This window comes from Papaver somniferum, chromosome 3, assembly GCF_003573695.1.
Source record: "Papaver somniferum cultivar HN1 chromosome 3, ASM357369v1, whole genome shotgun sequence".
In the NCBI taxonomy this organism is placed as follows: Eukaryota; Viridiplantae; Streptophyta; class Magnoliopsida; order Ranunculales; family Papaveraceae; genus Papaver; species Papaver somniferum.
The window spans coordinates 199,271,817-199,288,478 of NC_039360.1; the positions used below are offsets into that span (position 1 = coordinate 199,271,817).

The 16,662-nt window shown below is 44.4% G+C and overlaps 1 protein-coding gene across 1 annotated transcript; it reads right to left on the reverse strand.

The window, feature by feature from the left end:
- Positions 1 to 14,207: 14,207 nt before the first annotated feature.
- On the reverse strand, positions 14,208 to 16,017 carry LOC113360518. Its single transcript, XM_026604024.1, has 3 exons — positions 15,085 to 16,017; positions 14,919 to 14,995; positions 14,208 to 14,766 (listed from the first exon to the last, which is right to left on the reverse strand). Exons 1-3 carry the CDS (start codon positions 16,015 to 16,017, stop codon positions 14,208 to 14,210), a joined length of 1,569 nt encoding a protein of 522 aa, XP_026459809.1.
- Between the last annotated feature and the right edge of the window lie 645 nt (positions 16,018 to 16,662).

Genomic DNA, 16,662 nt, shown 5'->3' on the forward strand with positions numbered 1-16,662 from the left:
CAAATATGGAAGCAAAAATACTGAAAAGAAACTAAAAACTTAATAACAAGCCGATGCCTCCCCGGCAGCGGCGCCAAAATTTGATCGGTTGTCAATCGACAAATATAATTTCACTTCCTTACTCAACTACAATAATGTAGAAAGTGGTAGGAAAGAGTTCGTATCCACAGGGAGGCCTTTGTTGTTATGCAATTTTCGGTTTCTAAGATAACCAAGAGGGGTTTTTGTTTTAGCAAATCAAATAAAATAAAGTAAAGCAAAGAAAATAGTTGGAATAATCAATAAGGAGAAGATATTGGTCATGGGATAGTATCATTCACAAGCATGTATTTTTCATCATTGAATATAATTGATAATTTAATCTCTTATTTATTAAAAGTCCTAGAATACCTTGATCGCAAGAGTATCCCGCTAATTCCCTATTTTCATCACAACCACATTAAAAGATGCGTATGTGAATTCTTCCTAGAAATCAACCCAAAGTGTAAAAGCACAATTAAGTTTAACTTCCTAAAAGCTTTAAGATTTATGGAATAAGACTAATCAAAGCAAACAAACGTGTAAGAGCACTAATTTGTTTTAACCAAGGTTATGATTCATATGTGACTAGTAAGATCTATCACTACAAGCACTAACCACAATTATGCTACTTAAAATCAGGGACAAACAACTTTTACGTATTGAAAACCCTAATATAGCTCTAGAGATGAAAGCAAATCGGATTGATTCCGGACTCAACCAATCAAACAATCAAATCCTAAAACACTATAAATCATGAATCATAAACAATAAAGTTGAGACAAAACTAATCCATAGAATCAAATAACATGCATTGAGAAATCAACTTTTATCCCATAACCAACAAGTGTATTTAGTTACTCATAATAATGGAGTTCATCATCATCATGATCAATAAAATAATAAAGAAGATGAAAGCAAAGCAAACCCTAGAAGTAGTTTTCTCCAAAGCTCCAAAAAGAATAATAAAATAATAATCCCAAAAGTTGTAGAAGTCTTCTTTTTATATCCCTTTGCTTTCCAAAATTAGGTCTAGTCTTCAAAGTCCATTAGATGAAAATCCGCATGGCCCAAAAGTGATAAAAACCATGTAGAAACTCTGCCAAATTGGTTGCCGAAAAGTGGACGGAAGTTGGCCGGAGGGTCACCGAAAATCGGCCGGAAAAATTTTCAGGTGACCGGCAAAGTTTGCCCGGTCACCGGTCAATGGGTTAACTTGGTCAAGGATTTAATCAATACGGTCAACGACCGATTCAAATCAGCTGACCCCTCAGTCAGAACCGAGTCAGCTAGTCAAGTAGCTAACTGGGCTGACTTGTCTGAGTTAGTGTTGGCCAAGGCCATTGCATAGGCCTTAACCTTGTGTTGCACCATCTTGGCCGACCACAGCTTCTACCAACACCACTGCAACTCCACAAATCCCAGCATCTTGTAATCTTGCAGCTCAAAGCACAACAACAAGTTAAGACCAAACCCATTCACAACTTCTTTGAACACAACCATTCTTTCCATAATTCACAAGACTCATGTGCATATCCACCTTCAACAACACCAACTTCTCTTCCCTGCTATCTTCACTGAATTTCACTCTTCTCAGCTCAAGCCACCAGTTGCAACATCATGGCTTGTAACTCAGCAGAACCACAACAACTGATACTCCTTTCTTCCTGCCATCTCAGTTGCAACCACCAGCTCAGCCTTTCCTCCTTGAACTGCATTGTTGCAGCCAGCACATTCTCCTTTCTTGCTGGTTAACAACCATTCCAGCCAACAACTACTTGCTTGCAGTCCAATCTTTCACAGCCATACAAACCAATGTTTCACCCTTGAAAACGCACTCACACAGTACCCATTGCAGACCAATCCCCATTTACTCACCATCATTATATTTTCACCATCTGAGACAACAGCGTCAGCTCCTCCTCTTCCTAAACCTTCAAGCATATGGTACCAATGGAGAAAACATTAATCTTCACCAGAACTGTACCTGCAACAGCTGCAGATGCATCTCACTTAATCCATCACCTGCATATTCTCAATTACCACCATCTCCAATCTCATTCTATTACTGCCTGCATCTTCCATTTCAGCTTCTACTCTCACTAGCAGCAACATCAATCTGTAGCATACCCATCCATCTAATTCCTCCAGTCTAGCTACAATTTCTGCAACATTAACTCTGACCAAACCAAACCAAACCCTGATTCATTCTTATCTCACAAATTCATCAGCTGTAGCTCTTTCTTCATCTGCTATTGTAGTGACAACACAATCGACTCGGCACCGAGCTGCATCAGCTACACTTCATACCTCTCATGCATCTGGTGGCTTCATCATTCCAAATTCTTTACAGCAACAACGCCATTGTGACCATGGCAGTAACACCCATCTCTCACTGTTGCATCCTCTCCCTGTAACTTGAATCCAACACATACCCATGACCATCATCACTTTCAGCTCAGTCCTAATTTCAGGAACCCTAAATTCAATTTCAACAACAATCCACCATTACCCGTTCTCTGTAAAAGACTCAAACTCAAATTCTAACCAAAACCAAGATTCTAGTTCTTCATTTGGGATTCAAATCACTCACAAAAACTCGATTTTAAGTGAACTCATGTTGATTCATTCTCTGCAGTGTTTCTCTCAGATTAAATATCTGAATTTCCCTCTGTGTCATTGATGAACAACACTTTCCACTCTCTGAGATCGACAACAATTAATCATTTTCTTCTTGATCTTGTAATAACAGCAGCAGCAACGAGATTACTCTTAATTTCAGGTGATAAAACAGCGGTAGCTGCTGCTTCTTTCTCTTCTCAGCTTTAGGAACAAATGATTGACCGAGAGAAAGAGAACTCTCGATTTAGGGTTGATGGGGATTGAGCTAATGATACCCGGTTTCCTCTGATAAGGGATAACCATATGGCAGCCCCTTAATTGTGAAATCAACTGGTTTTAGTATTCCTCCATTTCCTTGACCTACCAGTAGCAGCGGATTCATCTCAGTTCTTCTCACAATAAACCTTCTTCCTCTCTGTAATTGCTCAGAATCACCACCAAAATCTTCTCGTGTAATATATAGATTTAATTCGAACCAGTATTCACCACCGCTTCCATCATCTCCGATCAAAACTTCATGGATCTCTCAATTACTCTTGACTGCGCCTCTATTTCCTCAAGTCTCTCAGTTTCAGACAGACACAACAATGAGGAGAATTCTCTAGGTTTTAGGGTTGTAATGAATAAAATTGATATTGGCACCCTGTACTCCTTGATAAGGGCCACAAAGTGATATTTGGCTTGTCAGTTTTAGAGGACTGACTGCCCACTCTGTTTTCTTGCTTAATTGTCAGTTTCACGGAATTGACGGATATTCTTCACCTCTTTTGATGCATCACTTTAGCTGGCTCCAAGTATCACTCGTCGTGAATTGACCTTTTTGCCATTTACGTTCCAAATGTACGATTTCTTTCTCTTTTGCTCAAAAGGACTCCATTGCACCTAATAACTCAAAACCAAACATAAGAGATGCAATTCACAAAGATAATAGAAAAGAAAGCATAAATACTAAATATAAAATTAGGTGTTTTACAACACCTATCACTTGGACCCACCATGCCAAGCCAACCACACCTTTCCTTGGCCCCAACCATGCTAGCAACACCATGCGCCAATTGCATGCCAAACCCTTGGCCCCACCATGCCAAGCCAACCGCGCCTTGCCTTGGCCCCAACCATGCTAGCCGCACAATGCGCCAATGGCATGCCAAACACTTGACCCCACCATGCCAAGCCAACCGCACCTTGCCTTGGCCCCAACCATGCTAGCTACACCGTGTGCCAATGTCATGCCAAACCCTTGGCCCCACCATGCCAAGCCAACCGGGCCTTGCCTTGGCCCCAACCATGCTAGCCGCACCATGCGCCAATGGCATGCCAAACCCTTGGCCCCACCATGCCAAGCCAACCGCACCTTGCCTTGGCCCCACCATGCCAAGTCGTCCATACCAAACCCTTGGCCCCACTATGCCAAGCCATCCGCGCGATCGGCCTTGGCCCCACCATGCCGGCCTTCCCTATGCGGCTACCAAAACGAAGGCGTGCGACGATCAACGGCCACCCTTCCATCCTAGATGCAAATCCTAGCCGTTCAAGGTCGCCAAACAACGCATGGTAACCTTTGGCCCAAAACCCTAGTTTTGGCCACGCCAAACCGCGCTAAGGCATGCCATGCCACATGTTCTAATGGCATGCCAACCACCTTGCCGTGACATACCATGCCGGCCTTCCCCATGCGGCTACCTAAACGAAGGCGTGCGACGATCGACGACCACCCTTCCATCCTGGATGCAAATCCTAGCCGTCCAAGGTCGCCAAACGACGCATGGTAATCTTTTGCCCAAAACCCTAGTTTTGGCCACGCCAAACCGCACCAAGGCATGCCATGCCACATGTGCCAATGTCATGCCAACCACCTTGCCGCGCCACACCATGTTGGCCTTCCCTATGCGGATACCAAAACGAAGGCGTGCGACGATCAACGGCTACCCTTCCATCCTAGATGCAAATCCTAGCCGTCCAAGGTCGCCAAACAGCGCATGGTAACCTTTGGCCCAAAACCCTAGTTTTGGCCACGCCAAACCGCGCCAAGGCATGCCATGCCACATGTGCCAATGTCATGCCAACCACCTTGTCGCGCCATACCATGCCGGCCTTCCCCATGCGGCTACAAAACGAAGGCGTGCGACGATCAACGACCACCCTTCCATCATAGATGCAAATCCTAGCCGTTCAAGGTCGCCAAACAACGCATGGTAACCTTTGGCCCAAAACCCTAGCTTTGGCCACGCCAAACCGCGCCAAGGCATGCCATGCCACATGTGCCAATGGCATGCCAACCACCTTGTCGCGCCATACCATGCTGTCCTTCCCTATGCAGCTACCAATACGAAGGCCTACAACAATCAACGACCACTTTTTCATCTAAGATGCAGTTCTTAGCCGTCCAAGGTTACCAGCTAATGCATGGCAACCTTTGGCCCTAGTTTGGTCGCGCCTAAACAAAGCCAAAACCCTAACTTTTGGCCGCGCCTAAACTGGGACATATTAAAGCCATACTGATCATAATTTCATGCCACTGGCTACCAAACGAAAGGTTACAATAATCAACGGCTACATTCCTCTTAAGATGCAAAATCTCGACCGTTGAAGGTCACCACCGAGCCGGCAAGTCTCTCAAGCTCAACTTGCCAGACAACAACAACATGCTACATGTTTTCCATGAAAACACTCGAGACATCAACACATGTCACAAACTGGGGGATGCTCACTAGGTATTGGTTTGGCGGTTTACAGCGTGCGGCGTACACTACGCTTGTTATTAGAAAGTGTCATAAGGATGAGGCGGTTAGTAAATACAGGGAGTAATTGTGAAACAATTTCTTTTATGGAACATCAATTCCAAGCGTTACCGGTTAGCACATCCTCCCATTTACTCACCCGCTTTCCAATTCTTAATGAGACCAGAGTACGTTTCACTTCGACTTGTATAAACAGGCATTACATATTTCCACCGAACAACAAGTTCTAGTCAAGAGCATACAACAATCAAAAAACGTTTGCTAGCTTTCCCATCTGTTAGCTTCCCACTTTCTGATACAAGTCACAAAACAAATACTCTTCCAGAATCAACTATTCTGGTCTCAACACTCTCTTCGCTTCCCTCCCCAAAACCAACCCTTCTCCTCCACTTTGTGACCGAAGCAAGTCTGGAACGGCCATTTCTTGGTTTAGGCCGGACTTGTAAAAATTGATCTCTCGAATCTAAAGTACTCCCTTGCAGTACATTTTTTAGGGTTTAGATTTGTTTCTCACCCACATCACACGAAATTACCGAAACCAGCAGAAACTGTTTTCACCCTCAAACACCAGGATAGAGGCTGGCTTGGTTCTTGCGTAGGGCACGTTTCTTTCATCGCGGTTATATTTTTCAGATAGATAAGTATCTACCTGATTTCTATCCCGTATCTGGAGTTTTTATACACGGCGAGTAGAGACTCCTTTTCTTCCCGGGTCTTGCTGATTTGTGGAATATATAGAAGACGTCGGAGCCTTTTCTCATCACATGATTGCTTCTCTTCCTCGTTCCAGGTATTGCTCCTTGTTCATTGTGCAGATTTTTGATTGATAATAACGATTTTTATTTACTAGCTGTCGGTATGATCATAACGTCCCTTTTTGCAGTGTATGATGTGAACTGCTGGTGATGATTACTCTTCTACTTCTCCAGAAAAGAGCTTCGAAGTCGACAAACCTGAGGCTAGTGCGTTCGAGGAGGTGATGGCCAAAATAGATCCTCAATTTCGTGAAGCTGATCTTGTCATACAGGGTATGTCTCTTATGTAACTACGTTTCGTTCGGGAGTGTGCTCAGGCTTTCTTGGCTTCAGTTGGCATGGAGGAAGAATGGAGGCGCGGCGAAGTGTCTCAGCTGGCGAGTGCGAGAGCTGAAAGGTTTGCAGCTCGGCTAAAGCGGCGAAGGATCGAGCATGAGCGGACTTCCAGTGAAAACAAGTATGATTACCCTGTCTATAATGGATTCATCATCCTTGATTCTGACATGGACGAACCAGAGTATCCTCATAAGGCTGTTGGGGAAGTTCCTGAAGGAGAGATCAAAGTTGATTCCGTGGAGGGTATCGAAGCAAACGCTGGAGAGAATATTGAAGTGGTTGCTGAGGAGATCATGGTAGCGGCACCTGGGGAAGATGTTGAAGCAACTTCCAAGCATGTTGTTGGCGCATCTCCTGGAGGTAATATTGAAGCAGCTGTTGAGGGAGGCATCAAAGCGGCATCAAAAGGGAAAGTCGATGCGGCTTCCAGGAAGGATGCGACTTGTGATGACGGCGTCGAAGCAGCTTCCAACGGTTCCTGCGAAGATGTTGTTGATCCTTCTGATGACTAGATTTCCTTTTGTTGCTTGCTTTTATTCATTGTTGAACGCTTTCATGGTTTGTAGACATTCCTTTTTGTGCTCAGCGACGACTGAGTTTAGGTTTGATTAAACAATGGTTCTTTCATTTACGCTATCTTGAGACCCAACTGTGACGCGTTCCAGTAGGGGCATAATAGAATCTCCCTATTTCATCAATTCATGCATATAATCAGTGATGCGTTTTATGTGTACTGTCCCTGTGATGATTGCTCACGATCCCAAACAATGAAGAAGGATGTGATAATGAAAGTCAGAGATTAACTACGAACCTGTATTCCAGTTGGCAAAGTTGCACAAATCCCATTGTGGTGATGCCGCTTCATTGTTGGAGTAGGTCGTTCTCCCAGGCGCTTATCCTAATAATCATACGAATCCCCTTTGCCCTTTCCTTCCTGCATGTAGGCCTTCAATGGGTTTTTTTTCTTTCCGAAAGATGTTTCTTCTTAGGGTTTTGTTTCTTCTAGTTTGGACTGATGGGTAATGAGGGTTTAGGTTTGCTCAAGACCTTGCGTCGTATTCAGAGGCAAAGAGATTTCTAAAAGGAAATAATATTTTGATTAACAATAATGAAACCCTAATTATGAATGCCAGCAGTGCAATCATTTTGGAGGAATTACAAATATTGTATGATAAAAGGGGAAATTGCTGAAGGAAATACTAAAGAGAACGCTGGAGGAAAAGGTAGCACAGTGTTTTAGGTATGGAGAACGCTGGAGGAAATGGTAGCACAACGTTTTAGGTATTGTAGGATTCGAGCCATCGTTAGTGAATCGTCACTCCTTCCATTTTGTCAGCATTGATGAGCTTGCAGTAACCGCTTAAGATAACATCTGCCACCATGTATGGCTTATCTTCCTTTTCTGTGGGTGAATCAGACTGAGTGGTCACTTTCACTGTCACATCCCCAACTTGAAACACGGTCGCCTTTATTACCAAATCTCCAATTTGAAATAGGTTTGGGCGTTTCACACCTACTTGGTCCTTGGAATCGTCATCTTTAATCGAGACAGCTTCTAAACTTTTGACAAAGCGTTTGAAAGTACCAGGATCCCATTCACATCTCCTAGCGGCGGTTGGGTAGTTGATTGGAGCAGATCCCCGGGACTTAGCAGAAGGAGGAGTGACTGGTTGCAAAAAGGGTTGTTCAATAAGACTTACTTGGATTCGGAATCTTCTGACGTATGATGACGGGCTCTCTCCAAGTAATTGTGTCACATCGGCAAGATGTCGATACGACAACAGGTAATCTTCGTGATTTGACGGCTTGTTGGTAATCCTTTCAGGTATAGACACTGTCAAGGGACACACTTCTAGCTTTGCTTTTTTGTTATGCACCCACGAGCGTCCCAGAATCATATCATAGCTCGGATAATACTTCACAATATGAAACTTACCGCGTGTTAGAGCGTCTCCTATCTTGATTTCGAGGTCAATGTACCCATAAGCGTCTCCGGACTCTCCTTCAGAGTTTTTAATTATGGTTGGGCAATGAACAACTTCCTGCTTCGAAATCTTTGCATCTTTTAGGGCCTTGATGGTGACAATGTTGAAATCAGATTCTACGTCGATCAACATGTTGTCGAAAACATCCTTCAAACAAGCGACGGTTAGGAGTCCCCAGTTACATCTCGCGTTTCCTAGGTAGGATTGCGGTTCAGGAGCAACTTCCTTAACCGGAAACAGACGCTTGCCTGATACAACACGGTTACGAGCCCCAAACATGTCTTGACGTTGTGCCTTTGAGAAATACATAATTTCACACAATCGTTCCATCATATACTGCGCAGTCTTATGAACAGAGTCCCAGAAATTATGCAACTCCTGACAGGAAGGGGGTATCTGTTGACTCATTCGTTTCCTAGTTGAAGTTCTCCCGCATCCACCTTCTCTTTGAAAATGCGCTTCAACTTGTTGCAGTCACTGGTTGGGTGATTGACGAACCTGTAATAACGACAATATTTGGGATTCGTCATCTATTCTTCAGTGAGAGGACGTCTAAGAGGAAGTAGCTTGATTGCATCATCTTGAATCTATGCTTCCAGTAGTTCAATGAATTCATCTATTGAAAATGGGAAATCTGGAGCAGCATCTCCAGCTTCAGGAGTTTTAGCCGTGGATTTCTGGGATGGAGTCGTTTATGCTGGCGCTGCGCGTTTGGGTTGTTGCTCCGTTGCTGGAGCTTTAATTTTTTCTCCTTCACCTACCACGCTCACATAAGGACCGGTGTTGTATTGTTTATTGATGAGGCGTCTGTTTCCTCGAGTTTCACGTGCATCTTCACCCCTAGCCGGTCTGGCTCTCTCTAACAGGGCTGACGCGGTCGTAGCCGAACGCTTAGCAGCTTCATGAAGTTCGGAAAACGTTTGAAAGCGTAGGTTCTCTAGTAGAACGCGATAAATGGGCACCATCCCATTAATGCACGACTACACCAACTGGTGTTTAGTTACATTCGGATCATGACAATCCAGCGCTTGAATCCTGAATCTTTTGACGAAATCATTCGGATGCTCGTTGTTTCGTTGAAACATTCTTCCTAATCCTGAAAAGGTGATTTTCTCAGACACGAAGAAGTACTTCTTGTAGAAGTCAGTGACCATCTCACACCAGTTGGCTATGTTATTCGGTGCAATGTTGTTGTACCAGGTGTACGCTCTCCCGGTGAGTGATTTTGAAAATTCTTTTAGACAGAAGAACATGGTTGTATTCATGTTCCCCCAAAGATTCCGAAAATCGAGAGATGTGTTCACGAGCGTTACCAGTACCATCGTAGAGGGAGAACTGAGGAGAGGTGTATCCCCTCGGAAGAGGAATTCTTTGCACGTCAGGAGGATATGGAGGTTGGTACTGGTGCAGGTCCAGCGAGTTTTCCTTGCCTCGATTTTGGAGAAATCGTTCCAGATCCTCACGAGTGATGAATTTGGATGATTGGTTCCTTTCCAATGGGAATTCAGGAGCAATACAGGCTTCTTCTTCTAGGTAGGCACGTCCTTCTGAAGCACTCGCGCCAGGCGTGTTGAAGGTAGTCCTTGTTGGTTCCAGAGGCTGTCGTGACTCTTGTGGAAATCATTCTGTTAATGTCTTGAGGAAAGTGAGTACCTCTTTCTGAGTCGAAGCCATGTTTTTTTGAGCCTTAGCGAGAATTTCTTTCCTCTCTATCAAATCAACAATTGTAATAGGAGGTTGGCATCCTCTGATTCCTCCGGCTCCTCGTCCTGACGGGGGAGTAGTAGCTGCTCTAGTGACGACTGGAGGCGTTATACTTGAATAAATGTTGGGGTTTGCGGCAGCTCTGGCTCTGTTGATGGGAGGTGTTACCGAGGGAATATATCCTGCTCCGCTGGTGTTGGTGGTAGAAGACGTAGTTCCACGAGATGCATTGGTCGTATTGACAGGCTGTATGGTAGCGCCACTGATAGGGACATCAACGCCGAGAGTGTTGTCAATGCTAGTTCCATCGGATTTGGTTGCCGATCCAGACCTAAGATCCACCATTTTGAATTTCGATAAAATTGAAATGAAATTGAAAATTGATCTTGCAACCGAGAGATTAATCTCCCGCTGTGGTCGCCAGTTGTTTATGGGTGAAAACTGTTGTTTTTGGTAATTTGGGGTGTGTTGATGAGAAACGAGTTCAAACCCTAAACAAATGCATTGCACGGGAATGCTTTTAGGTTCGAGAAATCAATCTGTAAGACTCTGGCCTAAACCAAGAAATGGCCATTCCAGATTCAGTTCGGTCACAAGGTGAAGGATAAGGGTTGATCTTAGGGAGGGAAGCGAAGAAGGTGTTGAGATTGTGAAGGTGTTGGTTGTTTATGACTTGTATCAGAAAGCTGAATTGGCTTGCAAAATGTAAGCTATCAGTTCTAGGTGTTTTCCGGATAATGTGACTACACTTGGTTTCTCTGTGTTGTTTGGAAATAGGTCGAAGATCCTATTTATACAAGTCATTTGAGCGCAATCCTCATCTCGTAGGAAGTGGAGGAAGTTGAGTGATGTAGTAGTGGGTTGTGTAGGTGATTGTCACATGATCACGTCTTTGCCCACTTTCCTCATCATCATTAACCGTCCATGCTTCCTGATACTTTCTTGTAATGGGCGCATTGCACGCCGCACGCTGTAAACCGCCAGACCAATACCCCAGTAAGTATCCCCCAGTTTTTGACATGTTTGATGTCTCGAATGAGTGGGTCGAGTCATGGGACCCGCCGCAAGAAATAGCATATGGTGCTATTAGGTTAAATAACTAAGTTATTTTAAGGATTTGATATTCATGAAACATCGTGCATGCTCGATGCATGTAATGCATCGTTTAAATCAAGAATCTCAAAACAATCGATATGCATGAAGCATCGCTGTTTTAAAGCTTGATTGAATAAGTTGCGGATTAAGCGTCTTAAAATGGCAGCACGTCCAACCATCTTCGAGTGATCGTTTGGAGGCCGCATGGGCGAGCAACCATATGATCGATCACTCCCTGAGGCAGAGTGGCGGACGGTAATCACCGAGGCGCTTCATTGATGGAATCATTTTTAATCTAAGCCGTCCGACCAAGCTGGCAAAGTTGGACGGACGAGATGATTTGCGACACATATTTGCTGCCGTTGGATTTTAGGGTTTTTAGAGGTGCGCAAACATCTCCTCTTTGGCTTAATCGAATTCAAGCTTGGGCGTTAATTTTGGTGGGACCGACCAGACATGCGTGGAGGTTCGATCTAGGCCACTCAATTTGACCGGCAAAGATGGGTGGTCGTGATTGATTTGCGACAGAAACCTATTGCCGCAAAGGATTTAAAGGTCGTGTGGCATGCCACCTTTTGGCGTGCGTTTCGAGGCGCCGGGCCATAGTCTACTTAGGCCGACCAGTCACAGGCAAAGGTGGGCCCATGGTGATCACGTCGACATCCTTGGGACCTTTTGAGTTTATATCTACACCCTCCGTTTAGGCTGGCGAAGATGGATGATGCGATCGAACTAAGACAGACGTGCATTGCCGCAAACCCTAATTATGGTTTAGAAACAGTCACCCACACGTGACTTTGGCCAAACGTTTTGGTGAGCCATGCTTCTCCTTTAGGGATATCGATCATATGGGGCCCATGTTGGGCTGACGGTGAACATATGTGCATCTTCCTGATGGTCCTAAATGCGATCTAAGCCATCCAAATAGGCTGGCTAAGTTGGATGGTTGTGATCGATTTAAGACATTAGTGGAATTTCCGCGACCTTGGAAGACATCACGTCCATCACGTTTCGGGCAAACGTTCATTGCTCCATGACCACGTCGTGAGAAAACCGATCAGGTAAGGGTATAGTGGGCCCGCCAACGTGTGCGTTAGCGCTTCCTTAATCATTCATGGATGATCTAATCCGTCCAACCAGGCTGGCGAAGTTGGACGGTCGTGATCGTTTTAAGACTGCCTTGAACAACCTATGTTCGATCGAATCTCTACAAAGCAGCACGTCCACCCAACTTAGGGTTGGCGTTTGACGGTTCCAGGAGATGTTCGTGTGATGTCCGACCGGCTAGGGCGTAAGTGGGCCCGCTGGTGGTCATCACGACAATCGCCTATTCTTGTCAGGGTTTGGCTAGGCTTGTTAAATTGTGTGGCCAACTTGTGTGGCTGTGATCGTTTCTGAGACTGATATGGACAGTTTAGTTTTCCCTTAAGAAAATTAAGCATGCTCGATCGAGCTAACCAGAGCGCGTCGATGTGGGACTCTCTCTGTCAGAGAATGAGGTATCCTGTGTGGGTATTTCATGCACATCTCTATACTGGCACTTCGGGAGATTCATGTTACTCTGCTGAGAGTGAACATTCAATCATCATGTAATGTTAATAATGAGAGTTCGGCTGAGAACATAGCACGGAAAATACTAGGCAAATAATGTATTAATTAATAATGTTGGCATAAAATAGGATTCACGGAATACTTGGGATTACTACTGTGCGCACCATTCTGAATGAATTTCATATATACTGAGTTGTTCAATACATGTGTAAATAAAGAGATTTGAGCACTCATTACTTTCAAATGGCCTTTATTCCTTTGCATGATCACAGCGCTAAATATAGGGTTTTACGATTTTGACCCGGAACTAAAAACCACCATCAACACCGTCCAACCAAAATTCACTGCTTTCTTCAACATATCAAAGAATGGTTTGAATCGATACGAAGTGCATGAAATGAAACGATTCAAAGCTGCTAATCATCCCGTTAGATTTTGGACCTCCTTCTTTGTTCTTGGGGATGACATCTCTCTGATGGCTCTGATTTACTCCGGATTGGCCTCGATTCCTCTGTGTGTCATCAAGTATCCAAGGAACTTTCCCGACGAAAACCCGAATGAACATTTTGCTGGATTGAGCTTCATACGATATTGCCTCAAGATATCGAACGTCTTCTGCAGATCAAGAAAATGCAACTCCTTTTGCTCAGATTCACTACCATATCATCGATATACACTTCCATCGACTTCCCAATCAGATCCTTGAACATATGGTTTACCAAATGCTAGTAGGTCTCCCCTGCGTTCTTTAGCCCGAACGACATTACAGTATAGCAATAAACTCTCCTGTCAGTTACAAACGCAGTGAGCTCTTGATCTTCCTCGAAAAAAGGTATTTGGTTATACCCTGAAAAACCATCCATGAATGACAGTCTCCCAAACCCTGAGGTTGCATCCACCAAATCTCTTATCCGTGGCAGCGGGTACGGATCACTCGGACATGCTTTATTCAAATCAGTAAAATCGATACAGACATGAACATTACCATTCTTCTTTGGAACAGGTACCACATTAGACAGCCAACGAGGATATTGCACTGGTCGAATAAAGCCTGCTTCCAACAACTTTTCGACTTCTGCAGTAACTCCATCTTTTTTGCTTTGCGCCATATTTCTGATTTTCTGACGAACTAGATGGAACTTCTCATCGATATTTAGCCTGTGGAAGGCTACATTCGGATCTATCCCAGGCATCTCAGCAAAAATCCATGCGAAAACGTCAGCGTTTTCCCTTAGTAATGTAATCAAACCATCACGTTCGTGTGCAGGAAGATCTGCCCCTACCAACGTTGTTTTGTGCTTGTCATCTCTAATCTGGAGCTCGATCAGTTTCTCAACTGTTGGGGGTTCAGCTGCATCCTCTCCCATATATGATTCTGGAGGGAGAGGATTCTTTAATTGTTATTTATGATCGACTCGCATGATTTGGTTCCCGCTAACTTCTGACTTCTTGTACTCATCTGTAACACTCTCGTGACACTTGTGGGAGGCCATATGGTCACTCCTAACTTTCACGACTCCTTCAGGGGCAATAAACTTCAAACATTGATGATATGATGATGTGACTGCACCGATCTCATGCAGCCAGTCTCGTCCTACAATCGCATTGTAGGGATCTTGACAATCAAGCACTAAGAAATTGCCTAAAACGGACTTGTCATCCACTGTTATAGGTATCTTCACTTTTCCAATCGTTTTTGTAACTTCGCCACTGAAACCGATAATTGGATTTCCATCCTCCTCGATCAAGTCATGTGGGAGATTCATAGAGGAATAAGCTCCTGAAAACAGCACGCTCCCTGAGCTTCCTGTATCCACTAGAATCTGGTGTACACGAAACAGGCCAATCCAAGCAGTTATAACGATAGCATCATTGTGTGGAGCATATACACCTATCATGTATGTTTCAGAGAACTCGATATTTGTGCACCCAAGCTCCCGAATTTCTGCTCCATTTACACTGACAAAATCGATATGATTTGTTAAGTACCATTCTTTTAACTGCCTGAGATTTCTCCTGGTTTATCTTCTGATGCCCGCCTGGTCATTGAATGGATCCTGGCGTGACTGACGTTAATCACGTGTGCGTTAATCACATGTGTTGTGCCAAACTTTCCAGGACCTTTCACGAAATCCTTTTTCATGTACTCTCGTAGCTTTCCAACATCTATCATTCGCTGGACCTCGATCTGTAAAGAGCGGCAACTCTCAGTCTTGTGACCATGGTCTTTGTGAAAGTTGCAGTATTTGCTCTTATCAAGTTTATCACGCGACTCACATCCTTGCTTATTTTCTCATACAACTCTGTAAGCCATATGTTCAATGGTGTCATCTTCATATCATGATATTTCTGATATCCAGTTTCCATTCGTTCCCCCTGGTTTTTCTCTCGAACTTCACCTCGATCGTTATGTTGTCCACTCGAACGATTCTTTGACTTGTATTTTTTCCCATCATTTGGATGATTGGATGATCTGTTAACTTCTTCTTGAGCTTTAGAATCATCCTCCACTCGAGCGTATTCTTCTGCTCGATCATATAGTTCTTCCAAAGTATTTGGTGGTCTCTTGACCAAGGAACCGTACACACCTCTTTGATCATGTTGGTATGCCTGTTTGTAGGCTGTAATGACAACTTGATCGTTGGCTCCATCCACATCGGCCAACTCTTGCTTGAAGCGTCGAGTGAACTGTCTGATGCTTTCCTCCTTCCGAGTTCCTAGAAGGAACAATGCGTGGCATCCCTTCCGATCCCGTTTGTTGTACTTGTATTGAGAGCAGAATGATCCAACCAGCTCATGGTAAGTACCGATTGACTGTGCCAGGAGCTGATTGAACCACGTTATTGCTCCTCCAATCAGTGACTGAGGAAACATCTTGCACATCAACTCATTGTTGAACTGCCACAGAGTCATGGCAGTTTCGTAGTGTAAAACATGCTGATATGGATCATCTGTTTTCTCGTCGAATTCTGGCATCTTTTGAACCTGAAAATTCATTGGCGACCAGAATTCTCTGATATTCAGTTTGAAAGGAGCCCCAGCGGCTCGATGCAACCTTTCCATCTTTTCCTCTCTGGAAAGATTTTTCGACATTACTTTCTCGATCATCTTGAAAAGGTGAGTTTCTGTTATTGCGTCCACATCGCCATCTGAGGAACTGTCTTCCTTCTCATAATCTCGGTCCTCTGGAATATGATCTTTAAATCTCATTCTTTTACTTGGGGACCAGTGGGTTCTCTTCTTGCTCTGCCTTGCTCCGAACAAGCATAGTAATCGGGTGAAAATTCTCTCTCATCGTGCCGATCTCGAACCTCATCTTCATCATTCCTGAGACGTTTTGAATGGGTGGTAGTTCTGGACGCACTCTTCTAAGTCGCAGCTGGCCGGGTCCCTGCTCGCTGGGGTCGTACAGGCCTTCTTTTAGGTAGATCTCCAGTGACCAATAGATTTTTCTTTGGCCGATCAAGATCAATCACTTCTCTGTTTCGGTCTGCAGCTTGCAGGCTAACTCGACTTCCAAGGCGCTGCCATACAGATCGACCCCTCTGGTTGTTCAGATTACCTGACCTAGGTCGAGGCTGGTTTTCACTTCCAATCTCAGGAGAGCGTTCTACTTCTCCAACTCATTCAGACGATTGTGCAACGGTTCTTCCTCTTTACTAGGAGTCGCAGTTCGTCCGTCTCGCTGGTCCTGCCGATCGTTTTTCCTCCTTGACGGACTGCCGAATACGCGTTCATTGTTTCCTCGAACTTGTGGGTTTTCCTCATCAACGTCCATTCCTTCGTTGTCGATCACTGTAAACGATCTCGATCTCGTCCACGATCCAGGGATCTGTTATGAGCATGATCTCGATC

Bases quoted from the DNA above. Each gene is read 5' to 3' on its own strand.
- LOC113360518 (XM_026604024.1), bottom strand. From the start codon at position 16,017: ATGAGATTTAAAGATCATATTCCAGAGGACCGAGATTATGAGAAGGAA. The intron at 14,996-15,084 runs GTGAGTCGCGTG...CGCTCTTTACAG, and splicing joins ATGAGAAAATAAGCAAGGAT to ATCGAGGTCCAGCGAATGAT. The intron at 14,767-14,918 runs GTTTGGCACAAC...CGATTTTGTCAG, and splicing joins TTCGTGAAAGGTCCTGGAAA to TGTAAATGGAGCAGAAATTC.